General features: G+C 63.5%; 2 protein-coding genes across 7 annotated transcripts in view; both read left to right on the top strand.

Moving 5' to 3' along the window:
* Positions 1–3127, top strand: part of NOTCH1 (notch receptor 1) — a 41151-nt gene extending 38024 nt beyond the window's left edge. Inside the window, exon 34 of the mRNA XM_045845953.1 lies at positions 22–3127. Within this exon, the coding sequence (XP_045701909.1) occupies positions 22–1497 (1476 nt within the window). The 3' untranslated portion in view covers positions 1498–3127. The remainder of the gene's footprint in view (positions 1–21) is intronic.
* A 9096-nt stretch (positions 3128–12223) lies between these two features.
* SEC16A (SEC16 homolog A, endoplasmic reticulum export factor) overlaps positions 12224–15956 on the top strand; it is a 29417-nt gene continuing 25684 nt past the window's right edge. For 4 of the 6 annotated variants that reach the window (XM_045845871.1, XM_045845870.1, XM_045845869.1 and 1 more), the window contains exon 1: positions 12840–13043. The gene's annotated coding sequence lies outside the window, so the exon portion shown is untranslated. Of the gene's footprint in view, positions 12452–12839; positions 13044–15956 lie in introns of those variants that run through there. The other 2 variants (XM_045845866.1, XM_045845867.1) reach the window with 2 other exon arrangements.

Below are 15956 nucleotides of genomic sequence, written 5' to 3'. Positions count from 1 at the left end.
GCCCCGCGCTCACATCCGCAGGAGGAGACGCCTCTGTTCCTGGCCGCCCGGGAGGGCAGCTACGAGACCGCCAAGGTGCTGCTGGACCACTTCGCCAACCGGGACATCACGGACCACATGGACCGCCTGCCCCGCGACATCGCGCAGGAGCGCATGCACCACGACATCGTGCGGCTGCTGGACGAGTACAGCCTGGTGCGCAGCCCCCAGCTGCACGGCGCCCCCCTGGGCGGCGCGCCCACCCTGTCGCCCCCGCTGTGTTCGCCCAACGGCTACCTGGGCAACCTCAAGTCGGCCGTGCAGGGCAAGAAGGCCCGCAAGCCCAGCAGCAAGGGCCCGGCCGGGGGCGGCAAGGAGGCCAGGGACCTCAAGGCGCGGAGGAAGAAGTCGCAGGACGGCAAGGCCTGCCTGCTGGACAGCGCGAGCGTGCTGTCGCCCGTGGACTCGCTGGAGTCGCCCCACGGCTACCTGTCGGACGTGGCCTCGCCGCCCCTCCTGCCCTCCCCGTTCCAGCACTCTCCGTCCGTGCCCCTCAGCCACCTGCCCGGCATGCCCGACGCCCACCTGGGCCTCGGCCACCTGAACGTGGCAGCCAAGCCCGAGATGGCGGCGCTGGGCGGGGGTGGCCGGCTGGCCTTTGAGGCGGGGCCGCCACGCCTCTCCCACCTGCCCGTGGCCTCCAGCACCGGCACAGTCCTGGGGACCGGCGGTGGCAGTGGGGCCATCAATTTCACCATGGGTGCGACCGCGGGCTTGAACGGCCAGTGCGAGTGGCTGTCCCGGCTGCAGAACGGCCTGGTGCCCAACCAGTACAACCCTCTGCGAGGGGCCGTGGCACCGGGCGGGCTGAGCACGCAGGCCCCCGCCCTCCAGCATGGCATGATGGGCCCGCTGCACGGCGGCCTCTCGGCCACTGCCCTGTCCCAGATGCTGAGCTACCAGGCCCTGCCCAACACACGGCTGGCCACCCAGCCTCACCTGGTGCAGACGCAGCAGGTGCAGCAGCAGCCAAGCATCCAGCAGCAGCAGCAGCAGCAGCAGCAGCAGCAGCAGAACCTGCCGCTGCCGCCCCAGCAGCACCTCGGCGTGAGCTCGGCTGCCAGTGGCTACCTGGGCCGCAGCTTCCTGGGCGGGGAGCCGAGCCAGGCAGACGTGCAGCCGCTGGGCCCCGGCGGCCTGGCGGCGCACACCATCCTGCCGCAGGACGGCCAGGTCCTGCCCACCTCCCTGCCCTCCTCCCTGGTCCCGCCCATGACCACCGCCCAGTTCCTGACGCCGCCCTCGCAGCACAGCTGCTCCTCCTCGCCGGTGGACAACACCCCCAGCCACCAGCTGCAGGTGCCCGAGCACCCCTTCCTCACCCCGTCCCCCGAGTCCCCCGACCAGTGGTCCAGCTCGTCCCCGCACTCCAACATCTCCGACTGGTCCGAGGGCATCTCCAGCCCGCCCACAAGCATGCAGTCCCAGACTGCCCACATCCCCGAGGCCTTCAAGTGAGCTGGCGGCCGCGGGACCTGGCCGCCCGCCCACCCCACCACCCCCGCCCCGAGCCCTGCTGGGGACAACCGCCCGGCCGCGCCGCGGACGCCGGGCCCACCAAAGGAGCTTTTTTTTCTTAAGAAACATGTTTTTATACAAAATGAGATGGCGTGGATTTGAAAATTTTTTTGTATTTATTTATGTACTTTGATTTCACGTGGAAACACTGCCTTTTTATTTATATGTGCTGTTTTCTCTGGCTCCGGATGGAAGCTTCTCTCTGTTTCAAGGAAGCAAGTTAGTTCTCAGCCATGATTTTTCTACTTAGGATAGAAATTGTTACGTATTTGTTAAAAAAAGAAATATGAACAAAGATTCATGATTTGTAAGTACCATTTATTTATTGATTTCTTTCTTTCTTTTTTTTTTTCATTTTTCAAAATCCAAAAAAGAAATAATGTCAGAGAAGGGAGGCCGGAGCCCGCATTGTCCGAGAAGCTCTCCCGGGTGCCGGGGCGGCTGCGGTTTCTCCGGGACCCCTGGGCCCCCCAGCCCCGAGGGGGAGGGGAGCAGAGCCTCCAGGCGTGCCCTGGGCACGTGGACAGACTCGCACCCGAAGTCGGAAGCAGAAAGGGTGCGGATCACACCCTGGGGTGCGTCGGGCGGGGCCGCTGACGGTGTGCGTCGGGGTGCGGATCGTGAATCTTTGTTTCGGGCTCGGTGTTAGGTCGGCGTCCGTCGGCTCTGCCGGGTCTCTTTCCTCCCAGGGGCTCCTCGGCCCCGGCCCGTGGCGTGCAGCGGGAGAAGTGGAGTGCGGCCGTGTGGGGACCCACCTCGTCCCGCGGAGAGGAACGCCCCCCTCCTCGGGGGCGCGGCGCTGCCTGGGCCGCCCTGCCCTGGCGGACGCCTCGGCGTGCCCTGCAGGTTCGGCGGCAGGTGGACTGGCTGCCGAGGGCCCCGGCCGGCTCATGGGCCCGTTTCTGTGGACTCACCGAGCGAGAATCATGGAAAATCATGGCTGTGTCTGGCCTTGGAGTGCAGAGGCCGTTAGTCCCGGGGCCTGGGGGGCCGGGGGTGGCACAGCTGAGGTGGTGGCCTTGGGGACCCCGCGGGCCTGCTCGTGGGGAACCCCTCCCGGTGTGGGGGGGGGTTGCGTGCCCGGGGGAGGAGCAGATTCTTGCAATATCAAGTATAAGCCTGTGGCACTGTCTGTAAATACGTTTTTAAAGGTGGATTTTGTTTAAAAAATCTGAATGAACACGTCTGTTGGGGGTGATGTTGATGGGGGGTGTCACCACCGGTCCCACTCGCAACCCAGGCCTCGGGGCCCGCTGCCGCCGCCGCCGCAGCTCCTAAGTGAACCCGGGAAGGGCCTGCCCGCGTGCCCGGGGTGGGCGTCCCCACCTCGGCAGCTCCTCCGGCCTTGCCGGGGGCGACGTCGTATCTCCCCTTGTGGGTGTGACAGACACGTCCCAGGATGTCGATTTTTACTGTGTGTATAAGATAGAGTGTAGTTTACAGAAGAAAAAAAAAAAAGAAACCTTTTGTAAAAGTTAACTACGTGAAAAACTGTAGGTAATAAAAATGATGTATTTTTTTTCATCCTTTTTTGTTAACTAATTTGCAATAAAAAACAATACGGATGCCATCCAGGTCTTTGCTGAACTCGGCCGGCCACGGCATTGCCTCCCTTGCTTGTGGGGGAGGGCGGAGGGCGGGGAGGGAAGAAGGGACAGACCCCGGAGTCCCTCCACCTTTTCTGGCTGGAGAGCCACAGAGAGACCGATGGACCCTGGCCAGGCACCCCCCTGGGCCTCCCTGTCTTCCCCTCCACCTGGCCCGGCCCCAGGCAGGTGGGATTCGAACAAGACTAACAGGGTCTGCTGTCCCCTCCTGCAAAGTGTGCCGCCCCCTGCCCCCCGGCCACCAGAGCACAGAGTGAGCCCAAGATGCCCTCCCCGCGTCCGCGTGCTTCCTCCAGCCCCAACTGGGCTGCGCAGGGTTCCGGAAAAGCATGTGGGCGCGTGGCCCGCCGTTCAGAGGGACAGGCTCAGCCCGCATGCTGCCCAGAGCACGCTCAGGGCCCCAAAGTTCCACCCCCAGACACGCACCCAGAGGAAGCGAGACCGGACCCGAGCCCCTGTGCACCCGCGGTGCCAGCAGAACCGGTCACATCGGCCCAGAGGGGGGACCAGCCCCAGCGCCCGCCCACCCACCCGTGGAGGGTGAGCAGAAGTGGGCGTGGCCGTTCAGGGATGGCTGACTTGGTGTCCCCTGGGCCAGGCCACCTGACCAAACCGAGTGGCTCTGGATAGGTTCACGTTTGAACAGGTGGACTGAGCCAGGCAGACCCCCTCCCCCGCCCCCCAAGGGGGGTGGGCCTTGTGCAGTTGGGTGAAGCTCTAAACAGAGCCGAGCGGCAGAGGGAGAGCGAGCTCCCACAGCCAGGCCGCCGGGGCTGGGCCCCAGATCAGCTTCTCGCGCCTCCGGGCCGGTGGGGAGGCATCCGCTTCCCTGGGCCTCCGGCCCACCGACCCCAGATCTGGGGGCTTCACCGCCGCCGCCACCGCCGCGCTCATCCGGTGGGCCAGCTCCTCGTCACACACCCCTTCACCGCCCACCCTGCACACCCCTGCCCAGCCCTGCCCCTCTGCAGACGAGCCCCTGGCCGGGAGCGTCTCCCAGCCGCGCGAAGGAGCTGAGCACGACGAAGGCGACCCCGCTGACGGCTGTGGCGTCCGTCCGTGGGAGTCCAGCCCCACGTTCTGCGAACGTCACCTCCCCCCATCGACTTCCAAGGGGAAGAACTAGCAGCTTCGTCTGACCTCCTGAGAAATACATTCGGGGTGGGGGGTTCCCGCAGAGGCAGCAGGATGGGCCTCGGGGGCCCCGCTGGTCTTGAGGACCTCTCTGCTCCCCAAAGTCACTGGGCACCCCCCCCCCGGGAGGAGATACGTCCCCTTGAGTCTCAATGTCATGTCCACGCTGGCACACTGGACCCCGGCCCCGCCCGTCTCCTGGCAGGCCCCAGCCGGCCGCAGGGGTGAGCGGCGCCTGGCCCTCCAGTTTCTTCTTCGGGGACTCGATCCCCACGGCCCCCCAGGCGCTGGAGCCCTGGTGCAGATTCCCTGGGCCCCAGACATGCCCACGACAGCCCGAAAGGGGGCCTGACACCCACCCATTTGTCCCACTGGGGGCCCAACCCGCTCGGGCTGCCGACGCCTCTCTGCACCTCATTCTAGTTCCTGAGGTATGGCCCTGGGTCGGCCCCCTCCACCAGCCCCCACCCTGGGAAGGACCCCTGCCTCCCTCCCCCACGCACCTCCCAGGGAGGACGCGGCCTCTCCGTCAGGGCTGAGCTCGGCCAAGCCCCCTCACTCGGCCGTCACCCGTGGAGGTTCTAGCTCCCAGGACCTCAGAATCTGGCTGTGTTTGGAGGTGGGCCTTACAGAGGCGAGGAAGGTAAAAGGGGTCCCCCGGGAGGGTCCTAACCCAGTCACTTGGGGGACCTTATGAGGAGGACACGAGGACCCAGGGAGCAGACGGCCCGGCTACACGCCCAGGAGAGAGGCCGCAGGAGGGACTGACCCTGCCCACACCCTGACCCTGCGGCTCAGGCGTCCAGCCTCCAGGACGTGAGAAAACGTTTCCATTAAGCCACCTAGTCTGTGGTGCTTTGTGACGAGGGCCCTAGCAGACTATTACAGGGTCCGGGGTCACGCCTCTGGGGGGCGGAATGCACGTCTCGAGGGGCCGCACCCCCCCGGGGAGCAGCGGCACGAGGGCACAGGCGTCCGACCTGGCTGCGTCCCAGGGACCCGGAGCCCCGTGCTTTCAACACTCAGGGCGCAGGGCGTCGCCACCACGGCCGCGGCCACCCGCCCCCGAGGCTTCCTCCCCCGCCCCCACCGCTGCTCGTGTGACGGGGCGCCTTCCTCAGCGCCTCCGGGACGACTCAGGGGCACCCCCAGCTGAAGTACGATGCAGGCCCCATCAGCGATTGAAAATGCAATATTTCGGTCGCCCCATTAAAAGAGTAAGAAGAAACAGGTGAAGTTTATTTTAATACGACATCTCAGTGAACCCAATACATATATCATCGTTCATCCTTGAACAGCTGAAGGAGGTCAGAGGTGCCAGCCCTCCGAGAGTCAAAACTCTGAGTGTAGCTCTGGCTGGTGTGGCTCAGTGGATTGAGCACAGGCTGCGAACGAATCAAAGGGTCGCCAGTTCGATTCCCAGTCAGGGCACACGCCTGGGTTGTGGGCCAGGTCCCCAGTGGGGGCCGTGTGAGAGGCAAGCACACACTGATGTTTCTCTCCCTCTCTTTCTCCCACCCTTCCCCTCTCTCTAAAAATAAATAAATAAAATAATAAAAAAAACCTCTGAGTGTAACTTCTGACTCCCCCCAGACCTGAACTCCTAATAGCCCGCCATTGGCCGGAAGCTTTACCGATAACATGAAAAGTCAATCAATGCATATTTTGCACATTATATGTGTGATATACTGTATTCTGTTTTTAAAGATTTTATGTGTTTACTTTTTAGAGAAAAGGGAAGGAAGGGAGAAAGAGAGGGAGAGAAACATCGTGCATCTCTCGGTTGCCTCTCAAGCGTCCCCTACTGGGGACCTGGCCCACAACCCAGGTTGCTTTTAAGAAGCAACAGAGCCCTGCCTGGCGTAGCTCAGTGGATTGAGCGCGGGCTGCAAACCAAAGTGTCGCAGGTTCGATTCCCAGTCAGGGCACATGCCTGGGTTGCAGGCCACGGCCCCCAGCAACCGCACATGGATGTTTCTCTCTCTCTCTCTCTCTCTCTCTCTAAAAATAAATAAATAAAATCTTTAAAAAAAAGAGAAGCAACCAAGAGGAGCGCATGGATTGACTCCCACGCACCCTGACTGGGAGTCGAACCTGCGGCCTCTGGGTTCACTGGCCGGCGCTCAGTCCCCTGAGCCACACCAGCCAGGGCAGCTAGGCTGTGTTCTTACAACGGAGTAAGCCAGGGAACAGAAAGCGTTACTAAGAAAACCACGAGGAAGAAAAAGTGCATGTCCAGCACTTACGGGAAGAAGTTCACACGCACGCGGACCCGCCAGTTCGAACCTGTGTGAGAAACGGTCGCCGTGCGCGAAGCAGCACCCTCGGAAGGCGGAGCCGACGCGCAGTCCCTGGGGCCGTTTGTGCCCTTTTTGGTGCCACGTCCTCAAGGCCCGGCGTGGGTCCAGGCTCACGGCGCCCCGCAGTTCGGGTGGCTGCGGTTCAGGCTCTCCACTGCCACGGGGGGGGCCCGTGGCCACCACGGCGGGCGGGGTGGACCAGATGGCCCAGAGAGAGCCCCGGACGCGGCCGCCCTGCACGAAGGGTGGGCAGTGTCTCCGTGGAGTCAGCGGGTGCCGGCAACCCACTGTTCCCGTCGTCAGAGAAGCCTCGCTTCCGGAGGCCGTCGGCGGGAGAGGCGGCCAGTGGCACGGCCCATCTACATCCTGCTTCCGCCTGTCACTGCAGAGAACATGTCACCGGTGGGCCTTGCAATCCAGAACGCACAGGCAGGAGCCCTGCTGGAAGGGACGCCCTGTGGGAGAGCCCACGGCAGGGGCCTTGGCGCGCCCGGAGCTACTCCGGAAAAGCACTTCAACCAGAAACATGCACAGTAGTCGGCTTCATCCTGGGGCGAACTAGGCCTGGGTGCTCGGTGTCCCGAGGGGTGTTTGATGTACAGGAGGCTGACGGGTTGGGGGCCCTGGGTCTGAAGACCCTTTCCTGCAGAGCTTCTTTCAGATGATGGCCGGCACCATGGGTCTCTCAGAGAGCAAGCGTGTGGGGCGCTCCCACACCGACCCCCCTCACTGGCAGGGGAGCCACACGAGGGCCACACACCAGCCTGTCCCGTTGCTGTGGTTTCGTGTCTGGAGCCACAGGACCACAGCAGGTGGGTGGCTTGGTGTCTCTGAGCGTCGGTGTCCCCGGGGGTACAGCGGGAGCTGGTCCGAGCCGGCCCCCGGGCTGGCGGGGGAGCCCCACGCTAAGCTCTTGGCGCCGGGAGGCCTCGGCAATGACACCGCCATTGCTGTGCCCGAATGCCAGCGTCGCGCTCCTGTGTGGGCTCACGCAGGCCAGGCAGCTGCCCGCCCGGTGCCTGCTGTCACCACCCCAGCACAGGACGGCACCCCGGACGCAGAGACGGCTGTCTGTGCCAACAAAGCATTACTTACACCCCGGAGTCAGAATTCCCGCATTTTCATGAGACCCTGGACTCGTGGCCACTTCTGGGACCCCACGGCGTGGGATCACCAATAAGATTACCAGTGTTCATTACGCGCCTGTGACGGTCTGCAGGTCCGCGACGGTTCCTAGGAAGCTTTATCTTCCAGGACATTCCGCCGAATGTTGCGGTGAGACGTCCCCGGCTCAAGGCAGACCCGCGCCTGGTGCCGTAGCCCTCGCCCCTTCGGTGTCCAGGCCACGCCCTGGGACACTGCGAACCCCCATGAGTGACCTGTCCCCCACCCACCATCCCCTCGTGGGAAAAGCGGAAGGGCGGGTGCCAATGTAGACCGCCACCCTCCCGGCCACACCTGGCTGAGGCCCTCACAGTTGCCGGGGCCCCTCATGGGTGCAGGTGAGGCCGAGCGGCTGAATATCATCCTTTTTGGTTAAAAACCAACCCTTACCAGCCCCCACAGCGAGGCAGTAAATCACTGGGCTCCAAGCTCGGAAACTTCCTGTTTTGTGTGGTTCTGTTACATCAGCTTGGGGCATTAGCAGAGCAATTGTTCTCAGAAGCTACCTCCCCCCTCCCCCTGCCAATCTCTGGGGGGTTCGGAGATGAATGATCCCCCGACTGGGCGAAGCCTGGAGGTGACGTGAAAAGCCAAAAACCTTCCTCTGGCCTCACTGGGGCCAGATCCCAAAGGAGCCTGGGTGTCCCCAACACCCCACAGCAGCTCCAGGCCCCACACGCCCACTCGGAGGCGGTGCTCTGCTGCCCCCTGCTGGCCGCGCCCCGCCGGTGCCCCTTTGGCAAGCAGGTGGTTTGATGGGGCCTTCCACCCAGACAGGTGAGTCTGTAGGTTTCCACCCGCACCTCACCCAGCACGCACAGCCACCTCCTGCAGGAGGGTTGCCGTCCCATCGGACAGATGAGGAAGCTGAGGCTCAGAGAGGTAGGTGTTTCCTCCAAGTTCACCCACTCAGGCTGGGGCTCAGTGATTCCTGGATCCATAGTTTTATCATCACTTGAGGGGCCACCTCCCCTCAGAGGACCAGGGGGGGCCGGAGGGCCTATGTCACTCGGCCTGTCATTTTTCAGACAAGGGAGGGGGCACTTGCCAAGGTCACTGCCAGGAGGTGATGCCACCGCCAGCCTGGCACTTGGCTACCTGCAGGCCTTGGCAGTTCTCCCAGCCCCACCCAGGCCCCACAGCGCCAGCCCCAGCCTCCAAGTCCATGCCTGGAGGTTAAGTCACCAACAGGAAGCTGCTCAGGACCCCCACCTTCCTGTCCTGCCTGTTGCCCGGGCCCATGGGGACTGTGCGGTGCCCTCGGGTGCCCCCAGTGCTGTGCGGGACTGGGGGCTGCCGATGCAGCCGGCAGCAAGAGAGTGGGGTCCCACCCTGGAGGGTCACCGGGGGTTCAGCTCTCCCACCACTCTGGCCCCAGCAGCCTGGCTGCTTGCCTAGGGGCCCTGAGGCCCCATTCCTGGGGTCCTGGCTCTCGCCAGTGCCTTGCAGAGGGCCTGGGGGAGGCTAGGCCGATGGCAGCAGTCCTGGCTGAAAGCCCCTGGACTCTCCTCTTCCTCTCAGAAGTCAAATCCCCATGCAGGGCCTCCGCAGGGCGAACCCACCAGCCGCTGCCATGCCGTGGCCCGCGTTCCTGGTTTCTGCCCTCACAGGGGCTTCTGTTTGCTCAGGCCACGGATGCTCCTTCTCTTCCGCCACCAAACCCTGTCCCACACCCCCAGTGGGCAGGACCCAGGCCTTGCCAGGAGCCCCTTGCCCACACATGGGCATTCACCGCTGCCCAGTGTCTCTGCTCCCCAAGGGTAGAGCCCGGGGCTGCCTGTCCCCTGGCCACAGTCTGGTCCCCAGCAGTGCCCGGCACACAAGTGTCTATGTGCAGTTTCAGGAAGAAGGTCTCCGGGGACCGAGCCACAGCTAAGGGGCCACCACGTGGCTCTCCTGCAGCTCCGGCCCTCTGTGCCCACTCGTGGAGGCTGCCCCTTCCTCTCTCCAGGCCACCAAGTCGTCCGGGCCCCCCTCCCACGCCCCAGCCCCAGGGCCCAGGACTGAGGGTGCATGCTGGTGTCTGAGGGAGTGCCCGGAAGAGCAGGCCTGTCCTGCAGACACTGACAAACCACGTTTCATGCAGCTGCTGTGTGTGGGGTGGGGGTGGGGTGAAGGGCTGAGGTGGGAGATGGAAGCGTACGGCCTCCCACCCCCTTACGGGCTCCTTCCAGGACAACTGGGCTGGCTGGTGGTCAGGAGGAAAACAGCTCTGCAACTGAGAGGTACAAGCCCCAGGCTGTGGGGGAGGGGGGGCGAGAGGGGGTCCCTGACCCCGTCCCCCACTGCGCTCCCAGGCCTCCACCATCCCGTGGAAATACAATGCCAGCCACTATGGAACTTTTAACTTTCTATTAGCTACATTTCAACTCAGTATATCCAAAATACATGTTATCACTTCAGCATGTAACCGAAATGTGTCGATGAGCTGATGGATGAGACTGATGGCACTCCTGCAACCGACCCCTCCCCTGCCCATCAGGTGCTCAGTGGCATCTCCTTGGATGGACAGACCAATGGGAGGGGCTGTCTGTCATAATCATGGAAGGCTGGAAGGACAGCCAGGTTCTCTGGCGCAGCCTCCGCCCATTGTCCTGGGAAGTGTGCCACCCTGGGCCCTCCCTGTGTGCTCTGGGGACTGTGACAGTAACTCCACCATGGGACTTTGCATGAGGAGCTACAACTTTGCCCCCTGATTCAGCTAACTTTAGAGCTGATTCTAGCCAACCTAGGTGGGCTTCAGGGAAGTGGTGACATTTCTACTAAGGAGTGGACATTGTAGGCAGCAGGGAGGAAGCCTGATCAATAGCAGCAATGGCTCTCAAGGCAGCACGCCTCCTAGGCACAGGTCCGGGGGTTTCACCATCGCAGTCACCCTACACCCCAGTTTGCCCAGACAGTTCCAGGTCACGCCTGTTGTCCCAGCAGATGCATCAACAGTGCCCCCTTCCAGTCCCCAAACTGTCCACATGCTCACCCTGCCTGACCCCCAACCTGGCCAGGGCCTTGCATGTGCCCAGGGTGTGCTGGTTTCTGCAGCTTGTGGTTGCTCCAGGTTAGATCCCAGTGGGGCCAACCCCTGGGCTCTGCGGAGCACCAGACGGGCAAATCGGGGATTCGGCTCTCAGGCTACCTGAACTCAGAAGAGGAGCCTTCTCTGAGCCTGGGAAGGTCGGTGCCTTTGCCCCTACATTTCCCTTTCAGAAGGAAGGCTGACACTGACACCTCTCTCTGTGGGGTGGTTTGTTGGGGCGGAGAGACTGCAGAGCACAGGGTCCCCAGGAAGAAGTAGATCAAGGGCCAGGGCTGAGTTCTGCCTGGCGCTCTCCAACGCTGTGTTGAAATAGGCTGGGAGCTCAATTTCTGCAAGGCAAATGTTAGCTTAGCAGAGTGGCCACATCAGAAGGGCTGAAACTCTCCAGGCACCCGCCTGGGGCTCTGACGGCGTGGCTGCTCCCTGGCCAGGTCACAGCAAACGAATAGCTGAACCACACTCCTTCCCTCTTCCCCGGCCCCTGGGTCCCACTGGGGACCAGGGTGCCTTCACACCCCAGGGCCTGCACCTCAGCCACTGTCGAGGTAGCAGCAGCCACCAATGACAGCTCGGCCACCAGGCGATGTCACCCTGCCTACCTTCTGGAAGGAGCGGGTCAAGGGGTGTGGGCTGCTGCTCTTCCCCACTGCTGCCCGGCAGGTGTGCAGGTGAGTGGGCCTGGCCTCCCTCTTCTCACCGGGAAAGGGAAGCCACAAATGGCACCACCCCTTTCTTCCCTAAGACCCTGCACACGTGGGCTCTGATGGCGCCTGCTGGGCGGGTGCCAGGATGAGGCAGCAGCCCGGGGGAGGGGCAGGAGACCGGGTTCCAGCAGCCTAGCCTGTCGCTCGGTACCGTGGGGGTCGCGCCCATTCAACACAAATAACCACTCAACAACTGTTGGAGGCTCCGTCCACGGGGCTCCGCAGTTTAGGGGACCTGACTGGGCCGTCCAGGGGTATCAGGGCAGACGAGAGGGGCTGGAGACCGCGCGCCTAGCGCCAGGCAGAGGGAGAGGACCGTTCGGAGTGTGCGCATGGGACAGGCGCAGAGGGGCCAGCGGAGGTGACTGCCGAGCTGGCGAGGAGGGGACCTGGGCGAGGGGGGCGGCGCGGTTGAGAGCCGACAGGACGACCCCCGAGGCGCGCAGAGGCGGGCAGTAGGGCTTCGACGGCGGCCTCTGGACTGGTGGCCGGCGACACCTGCCCCTTCCACGGTTCTGGGGAGCAGACGGGCATTGCTTCCCGAGAGCGAGGTGTGAATGGAAACCGATTTCGCGGGCAAAACTGGAAACCCAGGACGCAAACAGCCATCACCAGGCAACCGTCCCCACCCCCCGGGAGGTGCGCAAGCGCACTCTACAGCAGAGGTCGGTGCATGCGCAGTCGCCTCCCGCCCCTCTTCCAGCCTTGCGTCCAACGACCAAATGGGAGGAACGCGCCTGCGCCAGGGCGCCGCTCGGCTTCTCGGCTCAGCAGTAGCTGTTCTCGGCGGATGCACCTGCTGGCATCGGACAGTCAAGACTGGCTCTACACTTGAGTCTGATTGAGGAATTCGTACTCTTCTCACATCGTAAGACAAGAAACGGCTGCGAGAAAGGACCGGCGTAACCCGGGAACCGTCCCGGGGTGGCCCCCGAGCGCCCTGCCGGGCAGGTGGGCGAGGGGCGGGGCCGAGGGATGGGTGTTGAAGGACTGGACGAGGCAGAGGGCGGGGCTAAGGGGCGGCACTAAGAGATGGGGCGTTGAAGGACGGCCTGGCCGATGGATGCGGCAGTGAAGGATTGGACGCAGGCGGGGGCGGGGCCAAGGGTAGGCCAAGGGAGGATGTGAGCAAGAGGCGGGGTCAATGGGCGGGGCCAAGGAGCGGAAAGGAGGGATGTGCGGTGAAGGGCGCGGGAGAGGGGCGAGACGGAGCGTCACCTGAGCAGCGGCGAGGGGCGTGGCTAATGTACGGGGTGGGGCGAGGGCGGGGCGGAGCGTCTGGAGAACAGCTGCGAGGGGCGGGGCTGGCTGGCGTGGCGGGCGGGCGTGGCGTGCGCTGACGTCGCGGCCGGACACGTCGGCGGCGCTGCGGCCGCGGGCACCGGAGCCGGATATACTAAGATGGCTGCAGCGGCTGCCGTATCTGCGCTCGTCTTAACCGCCCTGCCGGCTTCCGCCCGCGGCTCCTGAGCGTCCGGCACCTGGGATTCCCGAGGCGCCGGGCGGGAGCCGGTGAGGGCCCCAGCCCCCCTGAGGCGCGCCGGTGAGGGCCGGGGTCAGGGTGGAGGGAGGCGGGCGGGTAGAGCAGGCCCAGCCCCGAGCGGGCTGTGCGTTTCCGGGGTGCCGCAGGAGGGTTGTCGGGGTCGCCGGGTGGGCCGGGGAGCCGTGCTGCCGCGCGCCGGCCCCAGTCCGCACTTCGTCCCCCGTCGGTCAGACGGACGCGGACCCCACGCGTGCGGCCGCGTCCTTGACAAGTGCCTGTCTTCTCAGCTGTGCTGACACTTGTCTTAGCTGTGGCGGCCTCGGCGTGGGGTCTTGTTGGAGTGGCTGGAAGATAGGCCAGACCTGCAACTTTTTAAAGGAAGAGTGCGAGCGCTTAGGACATTTCTTAGCATGCCCTTTGCCTCGAAGGCCCTGACGCCGCCTTGTGCTCATTGGTTGGAAGATTTCTACGGAGCTCGGCAGGTTGTGAGACGGCTTTCCGCTTGCACCGCGGAGTGGCACTGCTGTCGCCCGTGGTAATTCCGCGGCAAGGCGGCCAGGCTGTTGCAGCGGAGGTCGAGCGCCAGGGGTTTATATCAAGGCTGAGGGGTTGCATATGAGCCAGCTGTGCCCTCCCTGTGATGAAGGGGTCGCAGTGGAGCGCCTGGATGCGCCCCAGCCGTTTACAACCAGCTTTGCCCCTTCACCTTTAAGCGGCTTGGAGGTTGGGCGTGAGTGGTTTGTTAGGGCTTGGTTTTCGATGCACCGGCTGCAGGTGCTGAGCCAGAGAGGTCTTTCCCGTCCCCTCTGTGGCGAGTGCGGCTCTAGAGCGAGACCGCTGTGAGTTCGAGCACAAGCCACCGCCCCCGCCCCCCCCCGCAGTTGGCGTTCCTGCGCTTCTGTAGGGTCTTGGGCGCTGCCCTCTCCCCGAGATAAGGCGGAGGCAGAGCAGGTGACCTCTTCTGTGACTCATCCACCTTCGACAGCAGTCACCGCCGCAGGTCTGAAGGTGGTGCCCACTGTGCTTCGGGGCAGTGTCCGTGTGAACTTGAGCAGGCTCCTTCCTGAGCGGCCTCTCGGGTCCTCGTCGTTTTCGGCAGTGCGCAGACCCCTTCTCTTTCCCTTGAGCGCCCGGCTGTGTTTGACTCTGGACCGAGGACTCAGGACAGTGGGAGTTTGTGGTGTCCCTGGGTCCAGCGTCCCACAGCCTGGCAGGGACTGCAGCCCGGGGGCGGCTGTGGGCGGAGGGGTGGGCTCAGGTGCTCCTTCGCAGTCCTGTCGGTTTCCACACAGCTGGGGGCAGCGGCTGGGGGGCAGGGGGGGGGGCTCTGCCGTGACCGTCTCAGGGCAGTGGCCAGGAAGTTACGTTGAAACTAGGTCAAGCGTAGGTGTTTCACACAGGTACGTGCAGCTTAAGTGAGGAGCTGGGTTTGCGAGCAACATGCCTTTAGGGTCAGCTGGCCTCCTCGAAACCGCCTTGTAGAGCCAGAGGCCTGAGGCTGCAGGGTGGCCCCGGACAGAGGGAAGCTCCCCGCGGTCAGGGGACGACCCATGTGCGGCTGCGTGGTTTTCTGCCGGGGAACGGAGAGAAGAGATCAGACGGATGAGGTACTTCAAGGTCGTTCCAGATGACATGGGTGTGTTGCTAGGAAGTTCTCGGTTGGGGCGGCGTGGGGAGCGGGGGGTGCTGCTCTGTGGAGCGTGGTGGTGTGTGCCTCCCGGTCCAGGAGTTGAGAAAGTGACCTGAACGTGTTCTGCAGGAAACCGTCTAGGTGTATGCCTGCGGCATTCAGGGCTGATGAGGTTTCCCTGTTGGACAGTGGGGCGGGCGTAGGGCAGCCCCCGCACCCCCCGAGAGCAGGGTTTCCTAACCTTAGACGCCGAAGGGACCCAAGACCTCACCGCACGCTGCCGCTCGCTGGGCTGCTGAAGGCAGCCGTGTGCCGGAGCTGCCGGGCTGCCGGGCTGCCGGGCTGGGCCCGGTCCTGCCCCGCCCCCTCCCCAGGTGGCGCCTGACAGACTCCCTCCGGGCCTGCGCTCTGTACTTACCTTCTCACGTCTGCTGGGCGGGGGGGTCTGCTCAGGGGGGGCGAGGGTCTCCGCTGAAGCTCCCGAGGAGGAGGAGGAGGAGGAGGAGGGCATGTCCCGGGAGACGCCCTGTGTGCGTTTCACCGTAAGTGGAGGAGGCTCCGGTGGTTCTACCCTCAGTCCCCACGAAGCTGAGCGGTGAATGTCCTTTATTTTGAAATGGCGGCAAAGAACCACATGAAGTGCCTGGTGCTGTTCCCAGTACACAGCCGACTGAATCCGAGTGGCTTTCAAAGTGCTTGTCGCGCGGAAAGGGTTCCCTGTCGGCCAGGGGCAGCAGTGCGGGCGGTGATGGTAGTGAGTTGGTAGGTGCCCCAGACTGGTGTTCAGGTGGGGGCAGCAACTGCATCTGTGAACCCTTTACTTACAGTGCACTAGTCCGTGTTTTCTTCACCTGGGCGTTGGGAGGGCTTCCGAGAACAAAGTCACCGCATGTCTGCAGGAACGTGGCTGGGTCTGCAGAGCCCACCCCCCTTGCCTCCCCCCATGGCCGCTTTCCCCCGCTGGCTCAGTCGGGCCTGGTTGCGCGGGCAGCGCCGGGGGAGGTGGGGGCTGATGCAGAGGAGAGGGCTTTCCAGGGAGATGGAACTCGGACTTTGCCTTGGGAGTGCAAGGTAACCGTTAGGACCACACTTAACGTATTTTACTAACGAACAACAACGAAAACACTGTGGAGAGGATTTTTGCTCCTGTGTTGTTGTTTCTAGGACTTAAAAAATTGATTCTTAGAGGAAGGGAGAGAGAAAGAAACGTTGATATGTTGTTCCACTTATTGATGCATTCGTGGGTTGATCTTCATATGTGCCCTGACCGGGGATCCAACCTACAACCTTGGCGTATTGGGATGATGCTCTAACCCACTGAGCAACCCAGCCAGGGCACCCCT

This window comes from Phyllostomus hastatus, unplaced genomic scaffold, assembly GCF_019186645.2.
Source record: "Phyllostomus hastatus isolate PE091 unplaced genomic scaffold, TTU_PhHast_1.1 phas_contig_495, whole genome shotgun sequence".
Classification (NCBI taxonomy): Eukaryota; Metazoa; Chordata; class Mammalia; order Chiroptera; family Phyllostomidae; genus Phyllostomus; species Phyllostomus hastatus.
Note: the sequence above shows the minus strand (reverse complement) of the source record. Positions and strands in the feature narration are given on the sequence as shown.